General features: G+C 42.8%; 1 protein-coding gene across 1 annotated transcript; it reads left to right on the top strand.

The window, feature by feature from the left end:
• Positions 1-355: 355 nt before the first annotated feature.
• On the top strand, positions 356-26966 carry LOC137941557 (mannan endo-1,4-beta-mannosidase 6-like). Its single transcript, XM_068787021.1, has 5 exons — positions 356-792; positions 24565-24762; positions 25144-25266; positions 25614-25825; positions 26055-26966. The coding sequence occupies exons 1-5, from the start codon at positions 406-408 to the stop codon at positions 26467-26469; spliced, it is 1335 nt and encodes a 444-aa protein (XP_068643122.1). The 5' UTR covers positions 356-405; the 3' UTR covers positions 26470-26966.
• Positions 26967-27332: the final 366 nt, after the last annotated feature.

Genomic DNA, 27332 nt, shown 5'->3' with positions numbered 1-27332 from the left:
TAATATTTTAAAATATTATAATAAAAATATAAAATAATATATAATATATGATATCAGTCGGATGAATCGACAGTTAAATCTAGTTGACCTTGGTTCACCTAGATTTAGTAACCTCATCGAAACTGCGGCTTGGTCGGTTTTTACAATATCGTTGAGGACACAAAATGTGAAGTATACGCTGACTTGTGTGTCTTAACCTCCTTTACAAGCAAACACGCGTCTTATAAAATCGGGGGCCACATATGTGGGCAATGAGAAATGAGACCAACGCAGCGCATTCCAAAGAAGTAAGTGGGCCTACCGTCTCTTCTTTCGTCTCTTTTGGCCCATCTTCCAAACTACATCACATATACGAGGAGGGAGGAGCGAAACCGGGGAGTCTTGGCACTCTCTTCTGCAGTCACAATGTTGACTGCCGATCGTTTCAGGCTTCACTCCCGCCAAATCATAGGCGTTGCCTCCGTCCTTGTTATTCTCTACCTCAATTTCGGCGGTAAGATCAGGTTTCCGATCTTTCTCCGGCAACCCGAGATGTCCTTCATCGCTACCAACTCTTCTCTCTTCGTGGATGAAGCCACCGGTGAATTTTTCTTCATCAATGGTTGGAACTCCTACTGGTTGATGGAGGAGAGTGTGTGGACCTCGTCGCGGCAGAGAGTTTCGGAAATGCTCCGGAGAGGGGCTGAGATGGGGATGACGGTGTGCCGGACGTGGGCCTTTAGTGACGGTGGGGAAGATGGTTCTGCTGCGCTGCAGATCGCGCCTGGGGTTTTTAATGAGCGAGTCTTTCAGGTGACTTGGTTGATCCTTATAGTTGTTTTGTATCAATTATTATCGGGTTCATCAAATTTGATGGATATTTGCCTGGAAGATATTGTCTTACTGATAGTAATTAATGCTAAGCTGAAGACTGAAGCCAATTGCGTTTCTGTAAAAAAAAAATAAAAAAATAAAAAATAAAGAAGTTTTCTTTTTTTTTTTGGAAAATGAAGAAAGAAGATTTTGTAACTTGTAGAAAGCTGGCAAAGTGTTGATCAAAGGTGACAGTAGTGAATAAAAGGGTAGGAGAATTTTGCCCCAGTACCATCGGTGACTAGAATACAAGGATCACCAACTGAGTTGATTAACCAGAGTGTCTGCTCAAACTCGTTGTCCCAGTCCTGGAATTACCATCCGTTGGGATACTTCCACTGACTTCTTTTTTCTTTGTCAGCTTTTTGAATGACCAGAGCCTATTTGAAAACTACTGCTAAAGGGGTTCATGTAACCTGTTCTCCTTTGGGGAGAGAACGATGATGCCATTGCTTGACAAAAATCTGCAATTGATGTTGAAACATTCATGCAAAAGTTTTGGCTAGATGAGAAGGCAAAAGATGACATGCATTGCCTTCCATTTTCTTTTTGGAGCAAAGAAAGCTTACTAATTTATTAGAAGTCACGTTTTTTAACAGTTCATCTAAGGTAGGAATCATTCCGCTGCAACACAGTCCATATGGCTAAAGTACTCTCTGGGGAGTCTGTAAGACTGCAGACAATTTTTAGTCGTTAATAGGACTTCCAAAAGGAGCCAAATTCTGCAGTTTAAATTCCATGATTGGGGAAATATGGCTCATGTGTATGATTTCAGCACATGTAACAATGATTCAGTGGTTTGATGAGCTTGAAGGTTTCTTCAAGCCCAATAAGATCAACACTGATCGTCACTGGAAAAGATAAAAAACCTTTCAGCCACCAAAGTTCTATTGGAAAGGCAAACTTTGGATAGCATGGTGCTGTCATTGACAATTCTCGTTGCAAATCCTGAAGCGAAATTGGAATTGCAAGAAGTGTGTTTTCATTCAATAAAGCGTTTAGATTTTTGAATTCCTGTGCAAATGCATGATGACATGTTGCCCTAAATCTCCAGTACCATTTGCATAGCTGCATTCAACTGAATGGTAGCATAATGTCTAAACCTCTCAGAGAGTCCAAAGATCTGGCCAGCCTATCACATTTATGTTGGATCTTTTAGATGTTAACTTTCCCTTCCTAAGAAATCTTGGTTTGAGTTTGCTCTATGGCTTTCATACCTTTGGTTTCAAATTCCCTTAGGAGTAGGGTATTATTTGTATAGGAAAAAAAAATTTAGGAGTTGGTCAGTTTTTGAGCTAAACTCAGGTTAGCAATGTTCGTTCACTCGAAGTAGCCTAAAAAGCAGGTCTTTACCAAACAAATGAACACAAAGAAGATGGATCTTGACTTCAGTCAATTTTGATCCAAATGCAGGTGTTTTTGGTGCCTGGCTTTCTCTGGTCTTAGGAGCCTTAGTGAAGCCTCTGCCTAAAGGTTTGTCCAAGAATGAGGGGTCATTGGCAGTGAAATGCTTATCTAGATATTGCATGGAGATGCTTTTACTTGGACGATAAGTAATTAAAAGCCATACCTTGTTCAAGCTGGGTCCAATTGAGTCAAAATTGGTTTGTTAGTTTTTTATTTGCTGTACTTGCTAGGTTAGGAACCATCAACCGTCCCTCAGGTTGCTCGCCAAACATTTAAAAGAAAAACAAAAACTCTATAACCAACCACCAGTGCCATCAACGATGCCATAAACAAATTGATGGTGACCTATGACACCAAAGTCTCCCTTAATCATCCTCTTGCCACCTTTTCTGAAGAAATCCTATTACAACCATCACATCTTATTGAGAAATTGGTTTGGTGACCCCTCCCAGAAATTGGAATATTCATTGGAAGATTGTGTTCGTTGTTGTCTTGTAATGCTTTCGGAAGGACAATAATCAATGTAAATCTGACAATGTACATTGTTGACTTCTGCTGCTTTTGGAAGGATAAGAATTAAGGTATGTGTGGTATCCTTAATTGTTGTGTGATATTGCCTTTTGGATGGATAGGAACCAATGTACATACGTAGGTAAAGTTGGGATTTCTGGCAGTTTTATTTTATTTTTTGAAATGATGCTGAATTTTATTCAGAGAAGCTCAAACGAGCAGATGACAAGAGGGGGGGAAGCCTTCCCAAACAATGAGAGATTGTTGGGAGGTTCCGAATTTTACCAATTTATCAGCCAAAGAATTGGCTGATCTAGGAACGAGGTTCCAATTACAATGAATGGATGACACAATATCAGCAATACAATCGGTGGCGCCAAGGGGGGGGGGGTAGCTATCTTTTGAACACCAGCTGATGACAGTCTTTGAGTCTCCTTTAATAAACAACTTGCCATGGAGACACTCTTTGAAGATTTGGAGGTTGAATAGAAGAGCACTCATTTCAGCAGTATTTGAATCAGCAATGTACATAGGATAGAATAGGGTCTTCACTGCTGTCTCTGAAAACACCACCTGCTCCAGCCGGCCCAGGACAGCCTAAAGCACTGCCGTCAAAATTGAGTTTGATGCAGTCGCTAGGGGGAGGGTCCCTAGTGGCCATAACCGGAGTCCTACAAGGGCCCGCCATATGCGCGATCAAATCCCAATTTTCCCGAAGGGAAACATTTGATAGAGAGGTAAACTCCTTTATGATATGTAACCAACTCGAGATAAAGCCCACTGCATGAGAAGCCGTGTTTTTCGGGGTGCTAGCCTTGGAGTTGAATATCCGGTTATTACGCTCGAGCCATAGGCACCATGGGACATGCGCAAGGCATGCCAAGAGAATTAACTTGCCCAATCTAGGAAGGCGGATCCCCATAACCATCTCATAGGTGCCAAGTAGGTCATGATGTAGTCCCATTTGGAGTCCAATCTTCTGAAAGATCTTCATCCAGACTTGCCAAGAAAAATCACAATGTAATAGAACATACTGGACTGTCATGTCGCACACACCTCAGAGGGGACAACTATGATCAAGGGCTGTGTAGCCTCTGCTATGGAGGTTGTCAAAGGTGAGGATTTGTTCCCTGATGGCCGTCCACACAAAAAATTTAATTTTACTAGGCGCTGAGAGCTTCCATGCCAAGTTTGCCTTGTGCTCATGCATGTTGTAATCTTGCTTTCTGATATGAGAGTAGGCGGATGCAACTGTGAATCGGCCATTAATACTGGGCTTCCATGTCAGTTTATCAACTGCATGCTCATGGATAGTAATGTTGCTTGAGTCTGGAGAGGAGAGAGCAAAAAGCCGAAGTTTCCTCATCATTTAATCCCCGACGAAACGCGAGACTCCATAAGCAGTCTCTCCAAGATTCTGCCATTGAGTAGGAGAGATCCCTCGCCACCCTAGAGAGCCCCGGGAAATCCTTGGAGAGGGGGCAGGAGCCGCACCATTCATCCAACCAAAAGAGGAGGGTCTTTCCATTGCCTGTGTGATAAGAAGTTGCATCTTTGAATACTGGGAGGAGCTTTTGAATTGATATCCATATCGGGGATAGGAGGTGAGTGACGCCACCCTCCCTCCGCCAGGCACTTGAAAATTGAAGGTAGAACCTGACCATATGTCTCCATAGGTTGTTACACTTGATTTTGAAATTCCAGATCCATTTGAGCATAAGGTCATTGTTCACGTTGTGTTGGGGCTCTTTGAATTAGCCTCTGGTTAGAAAGTAAATTGGAGAAAGACTTTCCTCATGGGCTTCAATGTTAACCCTGAGCTTCTTACAGAAATGACAAGTATATTTGGATGCACAATAAGCCACTTACCTGCAATATATCTTGGTTTACCTCTTTTCAATGGGCGTATATGCAAGAGTCTTTGGTATCCGGTGGTGGAAAAAATGGAATTTCGCCTTGCGTCATGGAAGGGGCATCTACTTAGTAAAGCGGGGAGGCTCGTCCTTCTCAAGTCTTACATAGTAGGAATCCCCAATTATGCCCTGTCTTTTATGCCTTGTCCTGTTGCAATTTGTAAGGTTATGGATAGGCTAAAAAGAAGATTCCTTTGGAGGGGATCGAATGATGCTTTTAAGTACCATTTGGTTAGTTGGGATGAAGTATGCATGCCAAAGAATATGGGTGGCCTAGGAATTCGGAAATCTAGAGACATGAATCAAGCATTGTTGCTAAAATGGCTATGGAAGTTTAATTCCCACTCCTCAAATCTTTGGAAGGAAATGGTTCTCGCAAAGCTGGGTGGGGACCCTCACTGGTGGATGTCTGGTGGGAATCGAAGAGGACTTTCCTCAATATGGAGAGCTCTATACCTTCTGCTTCCAAAATATCATTTTGCAAGTAGATTCTATGCAGGCAATGGTAGATCGCTCAAGTTTTGGGAGGACTTGTGGATAGGGCAAGAGCCCCTATAGGCTGCATTCAAAAGTCTTTTTCTCCTCACGTCTCGCAGAGACATATCAGTAGCAGAAGCTTTTGAGGAAGGGGGGAGGGGGGGAGATGGTATGAGCCTCCATCCTAGAAGGGGTCTCTCGGATAGTGAGGCTTTGGAGGCTAGTCGTTTGATGGACCTTGTTGCTTCATTTAAAATTCGTCCTCTGGAGGCTAACAAGCTCATTTGGTGGCCGGATAAAAAGGGTTCTTTCACGGTCTCATCTGCATACAGCTTCTTAAATGGCAGTAATTCGCCTTGGAGGGAGAATGAGATCAACTTTGTATGGCGTTTATGTGCCCCTCTTCATGTGGAGTGCCTGTCAAGGCAAAATTCTCTCGACAGCCGTGTTGAGAAGAAGAGGACACCCCTCCGTTGATTCCTTGTATCCATTCTACAACTCTGACACTGAAACTACTAGCCACATTCTGCTCCATTGAAGTTTCTCTTGGAAGGTGTGGATCAACATTCTTGGAAAGTTTTGGTTACAATTCTGCATGGCGGCAGATCTACTCTCATTGGTACCCCTCTGCCGAGCCTTGGAAAGCTGATGCTATCTGCCTGTGCCAGTTTCATACCGTGGGGGCTTTGGAATGAGCGCAATAGAAGACGATTTGATGCAAAAAGCGAATCTTCAGACCGGGTTGTGAACCTAGTGGTAGGTCATATATCAACTTGGCTTTTAACAAAGAAAGCATTCTCTTCCTATATGGGCTCTTCCATTCGTGAAAACTGGAAAAACTTGGCTATGATGCACATTGGGAAAAAACTTCTGGTCATGCAAGAATGAACTCCTCCTGATCCTGGTTATCTCAAGTTAAATTTTGATGGCTCGTCTCTTGGTAAACCTGGGATTTCTGGTTTCGGAGGAGTTATTTCAGACCATTTTGGTAATCAAGCTCTTCACTTATGCCGACCCTCTTGGTATATCTGACTCTACATCTGCTGAGTTACATAGTCTCCTCTCTGGTCTTCGCGTCTTCAGAGATAAATGCAGGGGGCCTCTTCATATTGAAGGTGACTCAAAAGTGGTGATAGGCTGGAGTGAGAACGCATCCTCTCCTCCGTGGAGGCATTGGGATACTTTTAGGGAAATTTTAGAAATTACCACAATTGTTTCTTGTATTTGGACTCACATTCCGAGATCCGCAAATTCGACGGCAGATGTGCTTGCCAGGCAGGGAGCTACCCTACAATCGCTGGTTGTAAGGGACATGCTCCCCCAAATTTTGTAATTTCTCCTGTTTTATTAATACTTCTTTATAAAAAAAAAATAATCTCCTTCGTAGGCCGGATGCCTAAACCACCCCGATTATGGGGCATGCAACTATCCTTCCAACTCACCAAATGATATTTGAAGGTTTCCTCTGATCTTCTCCAGAGAAAACGCCGATGGATAGCGTCAATCCGGATAGTAAATAGTTTGGCAATCCTGCCAAACAAGACTTGAGGAGAGTTAGTTGCCCCGCAGTAGATAAAAGTTTGCCCCTCCAAGTAGCTAGTCACTTTTCAAATTTCTCAATAAAGGGGGACCAAAGCGTTGTCGAAGGCCGAGAGTCAAAAAGTGGGAGCCCCACATATGTAACTGGCAAATTTCCCAATGAGCACCCCAAATAGTCAGCCATACCTTGAAGCACAGATGAGTCAATGTGATAGCCTAGGAGAGTAGTTTTCTTCCAGTTAGTGTTCTGACTAGAAGCCAATTCAAATAGTCCCAATACATCACGCAATTTCCTGATCTGATCCATAGTACCAACCCCAAAACAAATGGTATTATCTGCAAACTGGAGGATTGACACATTAAATGCTACACAGTCTGTTGTGGGGGAGGAGCCATCCCAAGTTCTTGGCCGAATAGATCAAGGAGGATAGATTTTCTGCTATCACATTGAAGAGCAAAGGGGAAATGGGGTCTCCCTGTCTGATTCCCTTGGATCCCTTAAAATACCTGTAGACCATTCCGTTGAGAAGAACGGAGTAGCTTGCAGAGGAGATGCAACTTTGAATAAAGAAGCGCCATTTTGCCCCGAATCCCATCGTCCCCTATAGAGTGTCCAAAAACTTCCAATTAACTCTGTTAAAGGCTTTCTCGAATTCAAGCTTGAGGATGAATCTGGGGACCTTTAAAGCCTTAAAATGGTGGATGAGCTCGTGACAAGCCATGGCCAAATCTAATATGTTCCTTCCCTTGATAAAAGCACTCTGGCAATGATGAACGACAATAGGGAGAACCGCCTTGAGGCGATTGGCAATGAGGCACGCAATCACCTTGTAGGCACTGATGGTAAGACTGATCAACCTGAAGTTAGATGGAAGTTCTGCCCCTTTTTTTTTAGGGATGAGGGCAGTAAACAAAGCTCTGATGCTCCTAAATCTGATGCCATGCTGATAGATTGAGTGAACCATGTAGGCAATGTCGTCTCTAATGAGGAGCCATCATTGGCGATAGAATTCCCCGTTGAAACCATCCGGGCCTGGAGCGTGATCCAGAGGAAGACCCAGGGCTGCCTTTTCAATTTCCCTACTGGAGAAAGGGAGCTCGATGAGACTTGCTGCACCCGAAGGGATAGCCTGGAAATGAACCCTTTCGAAGAAAGGGCGAACTGGCTGGCAATTAGAATATAAATCTGAAAAAAAGTTCACCAATGAGTCTGAAATAAGGGATCAATCCGAGGTAATCTTACCATTGACGTTGAGCGTGGTGATGCGGTTGGCTCTTCTCTGTGTAGAGGCGACTGTGTGGAAGAATTTAGTATTGGCATCCCCATCGGCGAGCCACTTAAATCTTGCAAATTGCTTCCAGTGCACGAGCTCACTGTGAGGGAAGGATTGCATTTTCCCTTGGAGGGCATCTCTAAGTTACTTCTAAGGAAGAGAGGCTTCGAGATTCCGCCTCTGAGTCTAGAGTGGCAATCTAAGTAAGAACGGAGCAACGACCATCCTCTCCCAGAAGGACTGCATAAAGGGATCCGCATCCAAGCATTGTTGAATCTAAAAGAGGGGAGGGGGGCAACTGTTGAAGTGGGTATCCATTGTAATCGGCCAATGATCATATACGACCCTATTGAGAACTTGGCCTTTGACATTACTGTATAACTGGAGCCAATCATTATTGGCTAAGAAGCGGTCAAGCTTGGAGAGGAGGGGGGGTTGTTTGCCATATGACCAAGTGGAGGTCTTCCCAGATAGGGTAATCTCGTCTAGGTCCCAGGCGCCAATAAAGTCTGCAAATAGACTCATGGAGGTAGTGATTCTCTTGGAGGGCAGGGATTTCTCATGGCAGAAGCGGGGTAACATTGAAATCTCCCGCAAGCATGGGCTACCTCTGACAAGTCCTCAAGAGGTCATCCCAGAAGAGATGCCACTCATGGTGTCTTGTCGCCCCTCCTCTAGTCTTGCAATCGAACAAAACGCCAAACTCATGGTGTCTAGTAGGACCATACACACCCACTAGGCACCAAATGTTCCCCGATCATTTGTCTCTCAGGTTGATTCCAAGGGAGTAAGTGCCACAACAACAATCGAGCACCTTAATGGTATTGGTGTCCCACACTATTAGAATGCCGCCAGCCGATCCAATTGCATCCACAGAAATCCATCCAGCCTCCTTAAGGGGCCTCAACTCACGAATATATCCAAGGGGCAGAGGAAGGGACTATCGAGGGGGCAGCTGGAATAGCATCAAGGCCACCTGCAAGACTGTCTGTGTGAGGACGCATGTGCTGGGGAGCAATAGAGACTGGGGTTGCTGCTCCCAATGGACGGACAGGCTGTGAAGAATCTCTAGGTTCAGTTGTAGGAAAGAAGGGGGGGAAGGCTCGGATGGTATCGCCGGAGCTGGGTGCTCCCCTTGCCGGAGTCGACGTAGGAGAGAGGCTTTGGATGGCTTTTGTGAACTCCTTCTAGCTTAATCCCGAGTTGGTAGCCTCGGGAAAATAGATTATAGCGAGCACTGTTGAGCCACGACGATGGACGATGCGGCAGTCTCTTTGTCTCCGAAAGGAGCTCACCACCAGGAAAAAAATTGAATCCCGTGTCCAAAGTTCACGGGTTCGATTGGCTTTGTACGTGACTCTTTGGAACTGAAAAGCGAAGCTTGAGATGACTTCCACCATAATGCAGATGAAGGACATCTTTGATCCGACGGTAGAGGAGATGCGAATCACTTGTCCGGAGCTCCGGGCGACTTTCTCCACTGTAACTCTATTCTTTCTGTAGCTGAAACAGAGAGGATGGTTCCTCCTCTTTTGCTGGGAGATCGTCTTCCAGCTGGAGTCGAAACCTTCCGTTGGAGGTTCAGGAGTCTCGTTGGAGGGATGCTTCGAGAAATCCAAGCGTCTAGAGTGACTTTTTCCTTGATCGGTGGTTGTGGATCTTCTGTGTCTTCTTGTTGAGACGTTGTCATTCCGTCGATTGGAGTCGGAGAAGGTGGCTGCGTCCTTGCCAGAAGTCCGGCATCGTGGGTTTTGGTCTCCAGCCGTGGGGATGGTGACCGGTGAAGGGTCCCGGCTCAATTTGAATAATGGTGCACGTTAGCACATTTGAAATCGCCCAGGCTCTCGACGCATGTTATGATCAATGGACAATTTTTCTTTTTACTATGGTATTTTCTTCTGGCAGTTTTATTAAAAATTGCATACCCTAAATCCTTTTTATGTGCTGGTGTTTTGCATAACTCTCTCTTAATTGAGTCCTCTTGGCATCAAGGACTTCACTGAGGCTAAGATGGCAGCTTTGCTCTATGGTCTTAGACGCTGCATGTAGAAGGTGACTCTTCAATGTTGATTAGTCGGTGCTCTCTTGGCAGAAATCCTCTTCCACAACTTCTCCACTGATTCAAAGAAGTCCTAGGTACCACTCATTCTCTTTGTATGTGTTGGTTGTGCACTTCTCTAAATGCTAATAATGAAGTGGACTCTTTTGCTGAGTTAGGTGCTAGGGTGTTTTTTTTTTTTTTTTAAATGGAGGTGTCTAAGGTGTTGCTGTTAAGCACCTAGCCAATACTACCCAAAAGACCGGCCTATTCGGAGCGGAAGACATAGGTACTCAACCCTTAGCCCAGGACCACCAGGGCCCCCCAGGGTGTCCCATAACACCCAGTGGCCCCCCAAGGTGTTCCATAACACCCTGGGTTGGGTGTAACGCCCGTAATAGTTGCTGGATGAAATGAATAAGGGCAAAAGCTGGAAAGCACTACAGAGCAAATATGACACAGTGACCGGGGAACGCATGCAAGAGCCGGGAAGAAGATGGCTGAAAACGAGCAATAGGCTAATGAGAATCGACTAGCCATTGCAAAGGAAGTTGAAAGGAACAATAATTGCTCAGATGATTATTTTGTTATGGAACATCAGGGGATTGAGAAGCATTGCAAAGAGGGTGCTGGTTCGACACACTATAAGAAAGAATGGAGCTACTCAGGCTATCCTGCAAGAGACTAAGCTGGAAGAAATTTCTCCTCGAATTGTAAGAGAACTTTGGCACACGAATGACCCTAGCCTGCCGGCTCTTGGTGCATGATGGATCCTCCTAATTTGGGATAAGTGCTGAATATCTCGATTATCTCCATGAGGAAATTCTCCTTTAGATGAAAAGTGACAGTTTTTCAATTGGAATTACATTGGGTGTTGGGCGGCATATATGGTCCTAGGTGATACAAGCAATGGGTAGCTTTTTGGGAAATTGTCTGATTTCTTCTAGAACAATGGGGAGCCCTGGCTTCTTGCTGGCAATTTATTGTATCCGGTTCAGGAATGAAAAGAGGCTCCTGGGGGTTAGAAGGACTCAATGTGCTGTTTCAGTGACTTTTTGGGTGCTCACAACCTTGATGAAGCCCACCTACTAGTAAATACCTTACATGGACCAACTGCAAACCCCTGCCAATTATGTCCAAACTCGACTGCTTCCTTTGGACCTTAACCTTAGGAACCTTAATCTGCATCAAATGTGGAGTGGTTGGAAATTCACCTTGGAGTCACCAGTAAGGTCCTCCCAAGGAATACTTCTGACCATTGATCAATCTCTCTGGCCCTTTCCCATACCAGATGGGGGTTTGCACCATTTCAGTTAAAAAACACATGGTTTTTAAGTACTGGATTTAAGGATCTGGTGGACACTTGGTGGAAGGAGCTGGACTTTGAGGGGCTTCTTGGATGGAAGTGTATGAGGAAACTAAAAATGCTGAAGTATAAACTCAAAGACTGGGTGACAGCGGAGTATGGCACGGTTGCCAATCAAAAGAATGAAATCACCAAACAAATCAGACAACTTATATAATAAGCTTTGACCTGGATTTTTCTTTAAATACTGAAGGATAGTTTTTAATTGCAACCAATGAGATTATCATGGTTGATGCATAAGCTGACTGATAACACTAACCGAGTAGGATATGTCTAATCTTATAACCGTGAGACAGATAAGTTTTCCAATCTAGCGTTGGAATCTGCCAATATCAATATTTTCTCCCGATTCAACACACAATTTAACGTTTGGTTCCATAAGTTTATTTACAGGTTTACACCCAAGCATTTCAGTTTCTTTTAGAATATCAAGGACACTTCCTTTGAGGCAAAATTATACCATGGCTAGATTAAAGAACTTCTAAATCCAAAAAATATTTGAGTAGACCAAGGTCTTTGGTTTGAAACACATCATTCAAATCCTTCTTAACTTGTTGAGTTCCCTTGGTGTCACTACTTGTGATAACAATATCACTTATACAAATTGACATTAGAATCATACCATGTATATTGTTTTTGTTGAACTGAATGGTTACTTTCACATCTTGTAAAACCAAGTCGGACAACCACCTTAGTAAATTTATCAAACCATGTAGGAGGTGACTGCTTGAGCCCATAAATTGCCTTATTAAGATGACATACTTTCTCCCCCTCCACTACATTACTAAGTGGTTGAATCATGTAAACCTCCTTGAATAACTCTCCATTAAAAAAAACATTTTTAACATCCAGTTGATAAAGGTCACTTAAAATTAGTAGTCAAAGATATAATAACCTGAACTGAAATGAGTTTTACCACAAGAGAGAATGTTTAATCATAATCAATACCATAAGATTATGTATAGCCTTTTGCCACTAACCTTGCTTTGTATCGAGCCATGGAACCATTAGGATTATATGTTAAGGTAAAAACCCATTTGCAACCCACTGCCTTTTTGGTTGGAGGAAGAGATGATAGGTCCCAAGTACGGTTGCTGTACATGGACCACATCTCCTCATCCATGGCAGCTTCCCACCTCGAGTCAGTGTAGGCCTCTTCATAAGTAGTAGGGATAGATGATGATGATATGAATGCCAAAAGAAACACAAATCAGGGACAGTCTGTGAGTGGATAAACAATAAGCGATAGGGTGAAAAGTAGAGGATGGTTGGGAAGTACAAGAATGAGGTTCCTTCCGTAAAGCAATAGGCCTAGTACCATAAGGTGAACCAAACACAATTGGAGAAGATAAAGGAGAGTTTATGTTACGGTCCCCGATCTAACACGGCGATTCGTAGGGAAGAAGAGAGAAGAAAAGAAAATCAAGCCGAAGGGAAGCTTGAAAACCCTAGGTTTGTTCGGGAGAACACACACCCCCGAGCTCGTTTAGGAGAACTCAAACCCTCTGTTTAACCTAAATTCAGACTTCCTTCTTTTCATTCCATTCCCCATCTAAATAGGGTTCATGTCCACAAAGTTCAAGAGAAAATTACAAATTTGCCTCTCCACGGCATTTAACTTGAAAAGCAAAAGGTTCAAGAAAAAATTGCAGATTTGCCCCTCCACGGGCATTTAACTTGAAAAGCAAACTTAATGACTCAGTAACTGACTCAGCCATGGCTTCGCTGCATGACTCGGCCTGTTATTGGGTTCATAACATTACACCCCCCCTAGAGAACGAGCTTGTCCTCAAGCTCGAAAGGAGGGAGGCGTGCCGACGCCCCCTGCTCCATTCTGGTAACTTCTGCTTCTACATTAACAGCCCTTGTGTGATCTGCCCCACGGCTGCCTCATTGGCAAAATGCAGCATGTCCCCGGTAACCTCAGTAACCAGATTGAGCTGATTCCTAATTACTGTTGGCTGCCCAAGTTCATCCAGTGGTCCTTCACTTGTTTGTGGATACATTGCTGCTATGGCTCTACAAAAAATCAAAAACAATGCAAAGGGCACAATAGTCTTTTCGGTCAATTGACATTATGGATGATCTTTTATCAGATCAACCAAACTATGTTGGCTGACTTAGCAGCAGCATTGTTGCTGGAATTGGGCTGAGAAGTTGGTGCAAAGACCACCCAGTGATGTAGAGAAGTTTGTGTTCCATTTTTAGACAAAGCATTCATCAAACTGCCCATTATCATGTTGACCCCAAGCTTCCTTTTAGCTCCATTTCCAACCTCCCCCAAATAGAAAGATTTCTTCCCCATGATTCCTAAGCCCAGAAATCTGACCTCCATTTCTGCAGTTTCTTTGACAGCGATGTTTATTTTGTTGGCGAAGACACGGTCTGCATATGTAGATGGTGGGCCTTGCCTGAGTGATGATTCTGTAGAGAGTATTTCTTCCATCCAAGCAACTTCTTTTGTGAGGCGTAAAATGGCAGCATTAGCTGTCTTAAAAACAAAGTTGGCATCATCCATTGTTATGGTCCTGGGGTTAAGTACCTATGCCTTCCGCTCCTAACAGGCCAGTCTTTTGGGTGGTATTGGCTAGGTGCTTAACATTTGGTATCAGAGCGGGCTCCCACGTTGCGAGTTCGAATCCCCGAGGGGAGTCCCGGTGCGGGTGTCGCGAGCCCCGGACGTGGTCGCCGTAAGGGATTATGGGATCTTGACCCGGCACCCGTCGTTGAGTGTTAAGCCGCCGTGGACGTCGGCTCGCGAAGGTAGGGTGTACTGTTATGGTCCTGGGGTTAAGTACCTATGCCTTCCGCTCCTAACAGGCCGGTCTTTTGGGTGGTATTTGCTGGGTGCGTAACATCCATTCCATCTCCAGCATCAGTGAAGTAAATCTGGTCGCATCTGTAGAGAGCTTTTCTATTGCCTGATGTAGGGTCCTGAAATTACCAGTTGACTTGGACATCTTTTAAGAGTTCAACATGAAGTGTCCATTGCATCTGAAACCTCCGGGCCAATGATGTTTTGGCAACAGTGCTGTATGGTTGTAGATACAGAAAGTGAGATGTTTCTGTATAAGGTCTTTTCCAGATACACGCAGATCAAAGGGATACCAATAGTTGAACTCCTGCCTCATTTTGTTAAGAAGGGATGCCGGAATATCAGTCTTTGGCTCAGGAGCACCGTAGAAAATAAAGTCCCATACCTCATCGGTCATCTGTTCAGGCTTCACCAAAGAAGTATCAGTTCCCTTTTGCAACAAATGCGCAACAGTATAATAAGTCATGTAAAGTGTGGAATCTGATAAAGACTCCACGAGAAACTGTTCTGTTTCGGTCCCGGATGCTAAACTTCCAAAATCTCCCGATGCATGAAAAAACCTGATGGATGACAAATGCAATGATGCAGGAGATAATCCTTTATGAACTTTATCAAGAAATCTCAATCCAGAATCAAATGGGTGCACTCGAATGGAGCCATAACTCTTCTGTGATGTAAATTCTCTAAACATTTCGTTGGGCTCATGGAAGCTGCTTCAGCCTCATTAGGTTGCCCTGAACCAGTCCACGCCAAATCTATCTTATCTGAAAGGTTTGATGCAGGGGAATGCAAGCTATCCAAAGATTTGTTCTCAACAAAAGCCTCACAACCATTTGTTTCCACCTCTAGAACAGGAATCTTCACTTGGAAATGTTCGTTTAACACAGGCTCTGAGAGTTCCCAATTACATTCATCTTTCTCTCTTGACAGAACTTGTTCATTGGAATTTTCTCTAATGGGCAAAGACTTGATGTCGTTTTCCTCTGACCCACGGCCAGGACTGCCATCAGAAGATATGGATTCATTTTGAAACATTTTCAGTTTGGGAGATGCAACGGCTTCACCCATAGAAAGAGGACTTTTTGACTTGAGAAATGAATCCAATACAGAGAGCCGCCGGTCCCACAGGTATGAATCAATGAGGAGGCAACACCTCACACGATTGAGCTCCAAAATATCTGAAGCCACCTGGACAAAGTCTGAATAATCCTGGGCAGCAAACTGCAGGAATCCTTCATATTCATTTCTTTCCTTCTTCTACATATCTTTCAGCTCATTAATATGAACTACAGGAATCCTTCATATTCATTTCTTTCCTTCTTCTACATATCTTTCAGCTCATTAATATGACTGAGGAGGGTACTCGCTTTCGAGGTTTCAAATCCAGACATCACAAGCTTCTGTTCAATGCCTTGAAGTACATCAAACACTTCAGCATACATAAATTCCATGTTCTTCGAGACCTCTACAGCTTCTGTTTGAATCCATTCTGCAACAGCAGCAGCAATTTTAATTTTCATCATCATCTCAGTCTCAAGATCTCCAAGAATGGCACATGCAGTAAGAACACTGTTTCTGTTCTCAACAACAGTAATATAATTCCTTACATTCCCCTGTTCAATAAAACTTCTGAGCACAGAAATCCAGTACTCCATCTTTCTTTCCGGTCTTTCATCAAACATAAGAGTTAAAATTTCTTTGATCCCATTATCAACGTCATTCAGATCCCTCCCACACATTCCAGAAATTCCAACAGAACTTCCAGTAGGTCCCTCTCTGGATCCACTCTTGTCCTTGTCAAAATCTTCAAAAACCGTATACAAGTGATCTTCTTTTTCCACTCTATTCAGATGCGTCATTGCTGTTAGGAATTCAATATAATCAATTGTACCGTTTCCCTCCACCTCAGCTGCTTCCATTAGTTGCCTAACTTCAGATTCTGAATGGGCTCATGGCTGATGTGGGCCTGTTATGTCATTTGGCTTCTGCATAGCAACAATCGTAGATTGCCAAAGTGGTAGGAGTTGGACAATTCGATTGGCATTGACGGGAGAAGAGATATCAATATGATTCTCCAATGCCCATGCCTACAGCGCTTGCAATTGAGCCACAACAAACTGGGTATTGCCAAGGTTTTGTATGCCTGGAGGGCCCTGCGGTACTTGCAAGGGGGGTCTCATCATATTTGCTTGAGGAGGTCTAAGTTCACTTGTCCGGCCTTGATCCATCAGCTTCTCACCATGACCAAAATGATCAGTAGGCTTCGTATAATTGGATCGTTGCCCCTGATTGGCGGCCTGGAGAGACATGAGCTCCTGCATCTTAAGATTGTGCATACACCTGTCCTGATCCTTCGCAGATGGGCCTAGCATTCTTCCTTAAGTCTGTTGTTGCAGCGCATTTCCCTGAGCCTTCTGCTGAGCAGCCTGAAAAGCATACTGTAGGTAGGCCTGATGAACTGCAGTCTGAGCATACTGTTCTGGCCCTGAAACCTTATTCTGGTTCTCCTCACGATACTGAGAAGATCCCAGTTGTGGAGACAAATCCATAAATTTCCTTGATTGTTGAGGGAATACAGTAGCTTTGGATGATGAAGGAAAGTCACCAGTACCACCGATAACTGCATGGAGTTTGATTTGTGACTGAAGAAAAGTGAGCTGCTGCTGCTGCTGTCTCTGTGTCACCTGAAGCTGTTCCTTATCAATTGCATCTATCAGATACAGTAGCTCATGATGCTGCTTCCTCACACTAAGTGCTGGATTTTGAATATCTTGACTAACATCATACGCCTCTTCAGGGACAGGATACTGGGCGTCCAAACAAGCAGTAACCCAATCAAAAGTGAGGATTCGTTTTCCCGTTAAGATCCCCATTAGTTCTGGTATTACAGCAGATGCTTCTAAATTCATCCCAGGATGAGTCTCTGTACTGCTCCAAATCCTCTTTGCCAATTCCTCAATTCCATGTATAATTTCGTGCTTATGGCTGTTATCATCAGAATCCTTAAGTGTCACAGAATGGAAGAGAACTGCCAAGAGTTGTTTGTTCATGATGGCTCACATGTCTGTGCCGTGTTGAACAATCTTTGCTCTGAAGGGTCTCTGACCAAAAGGTTAGTGACATAGGGGAATCCCTGTCACTTGTGGAAGCACCTCTAGTGTCATAACAAACAGAAGATTGAAAGCCCAATCTCCCCGAGCTATCAACTTCACTATCATTTCTAAGCTCCCAAAAGCTTGGAGGCCTTTTAGGCAGCTCCCCATCCCGATGGCATGCGAAAATGGGAATATCATCCTTGTTTCTGCATAAGAATGATGGCTCAGGCGAGGTCAAACAGACTGCATCTGCCGTAGGACTACTTTGTGGTCCCCCCCTTAGCTTTTCAGTGTTACTCGTAGTTTTAGTTCCCACATTTTTGTCAAAATCCAAACTCCCATCATGCAAATTATTCAGGGACTTCAATTGAAAAAGATAGGTAACAAAAGCAGACTCCATGTTCTGGTAGGTGTTTGTCATGTTTTCAATAAAACGGGCAGTCCTTACCTCTTGTGATGTATAATATAACTTGCACGTTGGACCTTTCAACTTGAATTTCACTGATCTTGACAAACAGGAACTGCACATAACCTTCTGCAACAGTGAATTCATCTCCTGGGCACGCAGAGTAGGCATCTCCTTTACCCTTAATTCATACGTCTGTTGACCAGTATTCCAAAATGGAGTACGCACTGCCATCAGGGGCCTCAACCTGTTGTGGTAATTTCTGATCGAAAAACACTATTCCTGAAGTGTCTTCTTTCGTCAAGGCCACAATCTCCACTGCGAAATCAATTGTTTTGGGATTTCGTTCTTTCCTGATTCTAGCACCGTCATCGCCGAGAAGAACTACCCTAGGAAGCTTTCCCCGACAGAGAATAATAGAGGCATCTGGCCGGAATTTGTCATGGAGCTTCTCAACTCGGGAATTTCCAGTCTCCCCTGACAATTTTTTCCGAAGCTTATTTTGATTTTTCGAAACAAGAGATCGAAATCGATCTCTGATTTTATGTTCGATACATAGATATAGAGGTTTAAAACATAAATTACAATAATACCCTTATAAGATACAAATTTACGATAAGACCCTTATATACGATAACATATAAGGCCCTTATATACGATAACATCCCCCCTCAAATTGATGCTGGTAAGTCAACCAACAACAATTTGCCAACCAAAAATTGATGCCATTGCCGAGTCATTGCTTTGGTGAAGACATCGACCACTTGGAGATCTGACGAAATGTAAGGAAGAGAGATCACCCGACTATCCAAGCTATCGTGGATTGACAATCAAACTCAATGTGCTTGGTGCGTTCATGGAAAACAGGGTTAGTGGCAATCTGAATAGCACTAGTGTTGTCAGCATGAAGAGGGGTAGAAGTAGTATGAGGGAACTCAAGCTCTGCAAGAAGACCGCGTAGCCATACAATCTCAGAACAAGCAGTAGACATGGCACGATACTCAGCTTCAGTAGAAGATTTAGAAACATGATCTTGTTTCTTACATCGCCAAGAAATTTAGGCATCACCTAAAAATATACACCAACCCGTAGTAGAGTGACAGGTATCCGGACACCCAACCCAATCAGCATCACTATAAGCAATAAGTTTAAGAGAGGAGTCTGTAGGAAAAAATAACCCACGAGTAGGAGAACCTCAAAGATAGCAGATGATGCGTCGAACTGCAACAATATGGAGGTGACGAAGAGAGGACCTAAACTGACTGACCAGATGAACGACAAAGGAGATGTCGGGGCGAGTAGTGGTCAAGTAGATGAGACTCCCAACCAAGCGCCGATAGATAGTAGGGTCATCTAGAAGGCCCCCTTCAGCTTTCCTGTATTTGACATTTACCTCCATAGGAGTATCAACAGAAGAAGTGTCCTCCAAACCAGCCAAGGTAATAATATCTTGAAGATACTTCTGCTGGTTTAAGAAAATACCATTGGCCCGATGATGGACTTCCAGGCATAAGAAGTACGTGAGTTAGCCAAGATCTTTTATATGGAAAGTGGCACGTAACACCTGCTGCAGCTTGGTAATCAGTCCAGAGTCAGTGCCAATAATAATGATGTCATCCACATAAACCAGGAGAATGACCATGCCCGCTGCAGACTTATGATAGAATAGAGATGAATCATACTGACTTTGTGTAAACCGGTGGAGAATCAGGGTGCCACGAAATTTCTCAAACCAAGCCCGGGGGGCTTGCTTAAGCCCATACAGAGGACGACGAAGCTTGCAAACCTGATCAGGAGATGAGGTAGGCATACCCGAGGGAAGCTTCATGTATACATCTTCCTGGAGGTCATCGTGGAGAAATGCATTCTTCACATCCATCTGATGCAGCGGCTAGGACTGAGAGGCTGCAATCGCGAATATAGTAAGACTGTGGTCATCTTGGCAACCGGCGCAAATGTCTCCTCATAATCAATCCCATATTCCTGTTTGTTGCCCAGAGCTACTAGGCGAGTTTTTTACCGATCCAAAGAGCCATCAGAGCGAAGTTTCCAAATAATGCCCTTTTTTTTACATAAATGAAATTGAGATGAGAACTACTTTGGCATTATTAAATCGGATAATCTGAATTTTCTTCTGAAACTGAGTTTCAACCATAGAAAAAAAAAAGAATCAATGATATCAAAAACTTCTGATCTATCTTTCATTAAATATAACCAAGTAACACGAGTATGATCATCCACAAATATCACAAAATACTTAGATTGAGAAATATTTAGTACATTTACCGATCCCCAAACATTAAAATGAACGAAAGAAAAAAGACTAGAAGACCATGATCTTATCTGGGTAGAAAAATAGACCACGATGCCTCCCAAGCTCACAAAACTTACAAGATAACTTAGTAAGATATTTTAATGAAGGAACTAATGTTTTTAAACTTGACAAGGATGGATGACCAAGCCGATTATGCCAATGGATTGCTTCTCGATTTGATGTTGCTATGGCTGTAACAACGGAAGTGTCCAGAAAGTAGAGACCTCCCCTCTCATGGCCACCACTAATCACCTGTTTCGTCTTGATGTCCTGAAAGACGTTGTAAAGGGAGCCACTTGGGATCCTCCCCCTTACGACTTCACCAAACTCAATTTTGACGGCAGTGCTTTAGGCTATCCTGGGCCGGCTGGAGCTTGGTGGTGTTTTCAGAGACAACAGTGGAGATCCTATTCTATCCTATGCAGGGCTGGTGGGTATTGCTGATTCAAATACTGCTGAAGTGAGAACTCTTCTATTCGGCCTCCAAATCTTTAAAGAGCGGCTTCATGGCAAGCTGATTATCGAAGGTGACTCAAAGACTGTCATCAGCTGGTGTTCGATAGCTACCCTCCTTGGCGCCACTGGCCAATCACTGATTGTATTGCTAACATTGTGTCATCCATTCATTGTAATTGGAACCCGTTCCTAGATCAGTTGATTCTTTGGCTGATAAATTGGCTAAATTCGGAACTTCCCAGCAATCTCTTATTGTTTGGGAAGGTTTCCCCTCTTGTAATCTACTCGTTTGAGCTCTCATAATAAAATTCAGCATCATTTAAAAAAAAAAAAGGGAAAATGGTTATAAAACAATTTAATTTCTTGGTTAACTAGCTATAGACCTGAATCTCAATGGAAACTATGAAAACAAATAAAACATTAGAAATTAACAATAAGGAGGATATAGTGGAAGTGTCGATACCCTGAACTTTAGTTTGGGACCATTTGTAATAGATACAAATCGTTCTATTACACAAGGAGACAAAATAATTAAGTTTCCAATGTTACCAGTAAGATGGTCTAAGGCTCCCAAGTCAATGATCCAAGGTGAAGAGCTTGAACATGAAACAAGTGAGAACGTACCAGCAGTTGTAACCATAAGTGTAGAGGCACTTTGAGAAGCAGCCATAAGGTTTTGATTTTCTAGAACAGATCATATTCTCCCTCTGTAATAGCCAACATCCCTTTATATGGATCTAAAGAGACTTCTTTGCTGCACAACTAGGAACTTTAATGGCTAGACTTTGATGAATTTGAAGCACCAAACACAAGTGAAAATCAGCCTTGGCTGGTTATGAAGTTTGCTGAAGTTTTTTTCCAGCAACTTGCATCCCTCGTTGGCTGAATTGAGCAGCCTTTTTTCAAGCTGTGCTATAACTTGGAGCAGCTTGTTTGAAACCCGAGAACCCCTGCTCTGATATCATGTTAGATTATAGGGTTTCATGCTTGAGAGGCTTAAGAAAGAGGAGGAGAAGAAGAAGAGGAAAGAAGTAGAAGAACAAAAGAAGAGAAGTGGGTTTTAGGAGAAGAGCACATGTATGAAGAGAGAGAGGCTTTAGGCAAGAAAAGAGAGGAGTTCGAGTATGAGCCTCCCTGTCACTAACACCTTATTTATAATTAAAGGTAAAAATCCTAATACATGACAAAGATAAGAAAGCACTTAAAACACCTAGTAATTACAAATTATGCCACTCTACCCCTTAATTGCAATGTATGCCATTAGTGCTCCATCAACATTCTCATGGCAATTGGCCTTGGTTGGATTGAACCAATGGGTCAAAGCTTGGGCATGGAGGCTCCGCTCTTCCAATTTGCTAATGACACATACTATTATTGTCAAGCTGACATCAAGCAAGTGAAGAACACCAAGGCGCTGCTCCGTCTATACAAGATTTTCTGTGGGCAGAAGATCAATTGGGTGAAGTCAAGAGTGTACGGCTAAATGTGGTGGATAGTCTTTTTGCAGGAGGTGGCGAACCTTCTGGGTTATAGAACCGACTCCTTCCCCTCCGCCTATTTGGGGCTCCCACTTTTGTGGAGAAAACTTTTGCTCCTCTGTGGGATTTGGAAGGGCCGTATCTTATCTAAGGTTGGTAGGCTAATCTCGCTGAAGTCCTTCCTCGCTGGTATCCACTCCTATCACCTTTCTTTCCTGCATTAGCCCGCGAGCATTGCTAATCGTATTGAGAAGCTTGAAAGGCCTTGTTATGGAAAGGCATCACAAGGGCTTCAGATTTCCATTTGGTGAATTGGAAGGACACTTGTCAGCCTAAGGGGGGTGGAGGCTTGGGTGTCAGAAATGTGAGGGCTGTCAATAGAGCATTCTTGTTAAAGTGGGTGTGGAGTTCTGCCAGAAAGGATGAGACAGTTTGGAGGAGAATAATTCAAGCAAAGTTCAGTATTGACGACAACACCAGATGGCTGGACGATTTCCCCTACAGGAAGTTATCCCCTATTTGGAGGAAAATTGCCTCACTATTCTGCACTATTAAAGAGCAATCTGGACTTCTTGCCACTAATTGCTCAACCACAAAGTTTTGGACATATCTCTGGATTGGCACCAAGCCCCTTTGTGTGGAGTTCGCTAGGCTGTGTACCATTTTTTGTAACCCAAATCAGGTTGTTGCTGAGGCTGCTGATGGGGTTACCTCCTTCCCTAAGGCTGCTGTTTCTTGGCAGTTGACATTCCGTAAATATCTAAAAGATGAGGAGGCCACAAACTTCTGGTCGCTGCTTGCCCTGTTGGGTTCCCACATCATCTTTGGGCCTGTGTTAAAAGACTTCCTCATCTGGACTCCTCATTCATTCAGAAACTATGAAGTTCAAAGTGGATACAACATCTCTCATAGTGTTTCTCAACACCATGTTACTGCTTTAGCCTGGTCCCTTAAGCAGCACCTAAAGTGAACTTCTTCATCTGTGAGTGCTATGTGTAACGGTATCCTCTAGATCTTTTGCCCCAACATAGTGACCATCTGGAGTCATTTCCTTAAGTCTCTTCAACCTCCAGCATGATCACCCACACTCTCCTTTGAGATGCTGATATAACAATTTCGCTCTCTTCAGCTTCCTCTGCTTGGCTCCATCCTTTGGAAAGCTTGCTTTACCTATATTCCGTGGGTGATCTAGAATGAGAGAATAGACGCCATTTCAGGGTGAAATCCTCCCATATGCAGCAGCTTGTTGCAGATGCCATGCAGTATATTCTCTCATGGGTGGGTCTCATCCAGGCCTACTTTCGAAGGAGTCCCCATTGACCTTATTCGCAAAAGCTGACATCTTGAGGTAAATATGTCTAGATTCAGGCCTGCTATCACCCATGTTGAAGACCCCAGCTACTGGGTGAATCAAGTTGAACTTTGATGGGAGTGCCATGGGCAATCTGGGGCCAGGTACAGTAGTGTGCTCCAACACCAGGACGGGGATGTGATCCTCTCTTTTTCTGGTCTGCTAGGGCAGACTGATTCCATTTCTTCAGAAATTATCGCAGTCTTCCATGGACTTAAACTGTATAGGCATTGCTTTCCGCACCCCTTCAGGTAGAAAGTGATTCAAAAATAGTTATCAGTTGGTGCCAGCATGACAGAAAGTCTCTTTGGCATATCTCTCAGTGTTTCTAGAGATATGTAATCTTGCTTCTAATGATGTCTGTAAGTGGTCTCATGTCAACAGTAAGTGCTAAAGGCCTAGCTGATAAGCTTTGCCAATGAGTGGTTGGCTCAGCTATCTCTCATTGTTCGCCCCACCCCTCTCTGTAATTGCCTGTGCAGTTTGTCCTCTTGGCAATAAAATGGCTTATTTCCAAAAAAAAAAAAAAGAAAAAAAATCTAATGATGTTGTAGTTGCTAAATAGTATGAACTAACACTGCCCGTGGTGTTTGGATATCTCTTGAGACTGTTCTCAAGACAGGAACTTGTCTAGGGTCTATGAGCTTTATGCTGAGTTGTTTACTTCATGAGGAGGTAACAAGAATGTTACTGAGTTTTTTGGTGATGTGAAAGGTGTTTAGCAAGAGATTAGTATGTACCTTCCAATCATTACAGATGAAAATGGGAGCTGAGAAGATGAAAGAACTAAATGTCGCAAGTTTCTTCATGTTGTAGGTCCTGAATACAAATCTATTTGAGCTCAGTCATTGGCAAAGTATGGATGAACTCACCTTAACTAGAAACCATGACTAATATACCCTTAATTATACAGCTTAACAGGACTAAAAAGAAGAAGATGCAGAAAACTGAGGTTAGACATGCTCTGTTACCATGTAAAATTCTGAGATATTCAAAGAGAAGTAGAGATAAATAGATGATTTAGCTTAGCAGCAAAGAAAAGAGATGGGATTATTTTATTTAAAAAGAGAGATGAAGTAAGAAAGGAGGAAATAGGCGACAGCCTTCAAGTGAGAGAATTGCACTCACTTATTAACCGTTAATAACTTATATGATTTATGCTAACACCCTCAGCCACAAAAGTAAACAAATACAAGTGTAAGTTGCAAAATAAAACTGTCCGAAGTTTGGGATATTTTCCTCAACTTTATCCTTTTCATGCATACATTTCCAGGCATTGGACTTTGTAATAGTTGAAGCAAGGAGGCATCGTATCAGGTTGATTCTTAGTCTTGTAAATAATCTGAAGGCTTTTGGTGGGAAGGCTCAATATGTAAGGTGGGCCAAGGCAGCTGGAACCAATCTGACATCTTCGCCTGATCCTTTTTTCTGGCATCCAACTATTAAGGGCTACTACAAAGATTACATAAAGGTGTGAACTCTATTACTCATCAAATTCTTTCCATTAAACTAAATCTACATGTAGTTTATGTGCTTATAATCTGGATCGACAAAGCGAAGAAGCTCTGACAGCTGGCAACGCATTAAAACAAAACTCTCACCATTTGGATTATCTAGTAGTTTGATTTGCATATGAAATAAAAGTCTTATTATAAGTCAGGTACATTCTAATCTTGTTACTGAGAAATTTGTACCATGGCACATCCATTCTGGTCCTCTTCATTGGTAGGTCTGGTTGTGTATGTATCACGAACAACCAGGGCAGATTGAACACCATGTATATGGACTCAACCGTGAAACTTTCTTATCCCTTTTTTTTTTTTTTTGCTTTCTCTGTGTTTACACAATGCAGTCCATCTTGTCAAGGAAGAACTCATTCAGTGGAGTCAAATATTCTGAGGAGCCTGCTATATTTGCTTGGGAACTCATGAATGAACCTCGTTGTTTTTCCAGTTCATCAGCTCCTGTGCTGCAGGTGATTATGTTATTTCAATCATTTTATTTTTGGTGGGTATATTTTTATTACTTTTTAGTGGCTCTTTATTTGTTCAAAGAAAGAAAATAATCTTTCTTATCTAGTATTACTTCATTTATGCTCCTTCGCTGTTACAGAGCACCATTGACATGTGGGGAATGGCCCTTTAACCATTTAGTTGAGGTGCAGTTTTGGTCAGAAAAAAGTTCACCATGCCTTAAAAAAGTTAGGCAGTGAGAGGGCCTTAGGGTCTTCTCAGATACAGTTTTGTGAAAGACAATGATGTCATGGATGTCAATGGAATCTGAATTATTCATTCATTAACTGCCGTTCTGTTGTATGAACAGTCTTGGATTGCCGAGATGGCTGAATTTATCAAAACTTTGGACCGAAAGCATCTTGTGACTGTTGGTCTTGAAGGGTTCTATGGGCCAGAAGCAACTAATAGGTTGAAAGCCAATCCTGGAGAATGGGCAGCCTCACTTGGCTCAGATTTTGTACAGAATTCAGCAGTTGAATTTATTGATTTCGCCTCGGTGCATGCATATCCAGATAGCTGGTCAGTTGCACCTAAACTTTTTGTGTGCTTTCCTGCTATTTATTCTTGCCTTTCACTGATGTGCTTCCATACAAAAAGTGGATTTTTGAAACTTTGCTAGGCAGAGTCTGAACTTACTGAATAGGGTGACTTTAATGGCATCCAATTTTTTGGCCACAAAGTTAACATCCTTGCCTTCGGCTGTGTATAAGTGAACATTTTTAATGCTTTTTTTGTAATGGTCTTGTAGGATTCCTAATTCATCTACTACAGAAAAAGCGAAATATCTAGCAAACTGGGTGGACACTCATGTTTATGATGGGGAATACGTGCTAAAAAAGCCTGTTCTTTTTACTGAGGTGGGTTCAACACCACATATGAAGGAACAGGGTATACGCAATAGAGATCTCTTTCTAAAAACAGTTTATGATAGGATATACGAGTCAGCAAAGAAGGGGCAAGCTGGGGCAGGTGCCTTGATCTGGCAGTTACTGCTGGAAGGAATGGAAGAATTTGGAGATGAATATTCTCTTGTAGCATGGGAACATTCTTCCACTTACAAGCTCATAGTGGAACAGTCCTGCAGATTAAGGCATTTATTTGAAAAAAATGATATTAGAAGAAAGATCGGCCGCCCGAATCCCTGTGCCGGTCCGCTACACTGACAATAAACATGCAGTTGCATCTGACTTATGGTCATTTCAGCAATAATCTCGTTTCCTATACAGAAAGAATATGTTTTACCCAAGCATTGAAGTTGTGGTTCAGAATGTCTTGTATTAGTCATGGCAAAAAGGGTGCTCATGAGCTCATTTGAATTTTGAAACATTGGAGCTAAGTAAGTTGAATTCAAGAGTTACTCACTTAAAAACTTCAGGAGATTAGGAACTTCCACGTTTACTGATGATTTGAGTTTGGGAACTCGTTTACTGGCTTCCAGGAAGGCTTCCTCACTAGCAAAGCACCCTGATGGTAAGCTTGTTAGCTTGTAAATTAGGTATAGCGTGTATGTTGTTGTCATATTCTATCTTTTAGACTTTGTATGTATCTGTGTATCTGTCATATGACTTATTTTTTTATTATTTTGTAATAAATTATTGCCCTGCTTTTGGAAGACGAAGACAGAAATTTTGAAATATCCAATCATAATTTGTTGTCTTGATAGGGCCATATGATATTAATACATTATTTGATATTTATGCACTGTGAAGCTAAACTGAGGTCTACTTCACCGGTTGGTAGAGTGAGGCCATAAGGAGACCAGAAATGCAGTCTCCCCCTGCGAATGATGTTCGTGAAGTAGGAAATTTTTTATCTTATGTTAGCTCCAATTAGTTGCAGGTAACATTTCATGTTTATAATGATCGTTAAGGGTTAAATCTACTAGTACATATGCACTTGCGTTAGGCTGGTGCCTCCAATAACATGAAAAGAGCAAATGAATCTCATTTTTTTCATATAGATTGAGTTTTATTACCTTTTTCATAGGATTTAGAGAGGACGGCTCCATTTAGCATTACAAGGACTG

The sequence above is a fragment of the Aristolochia californica genome, unplaced genomic scaffold, assembly GCF_029961685.1.
Source record: "Aristolochia californica isolate CCGP_79_NKW_82.1479 unplaced genomic scaffold, dmAriCali1.0.hap1 SCAF_10, whole genome shotgun sequence".
Lineage (NCBI taxonomy): Eukaryota > Viridiplantae > Streptophyta > Magnoliopsida > Piperales > Aristolochiaceae > Aristolochia > Aristolochia californica.
This window is presented reverse-complemented; position numbering and strand designations above follow the sequence as displayed.

What these genes read in the sequence shown, in the direction of transcription:
- LOC137941557 (XM_068787021.1), top strand. Translation starts at nt 406, where the DNA reads ATGTTGACTGCCGATCGTTTCAGGCTTCACTCCCGCCAAATCATAGGC. An exon ending in ACTACAAAGATTACATAAAG is followed by an intron (nt 24,763 to 25,143) that starts GTGTGAACTCTA and finishes TACACAATGCAG; the next exon opens with TCCATCTTGTCAAGGAAGAA. An exon ending in CATCAGCTCCTGTGCTGCAG is followed by an intron (nt 25,267 to 25,613) that starts GTGATTATGTTA and finishes TTGTATGAACAG; the next exon opens with TCTTGGATTGCCGAGATGGC.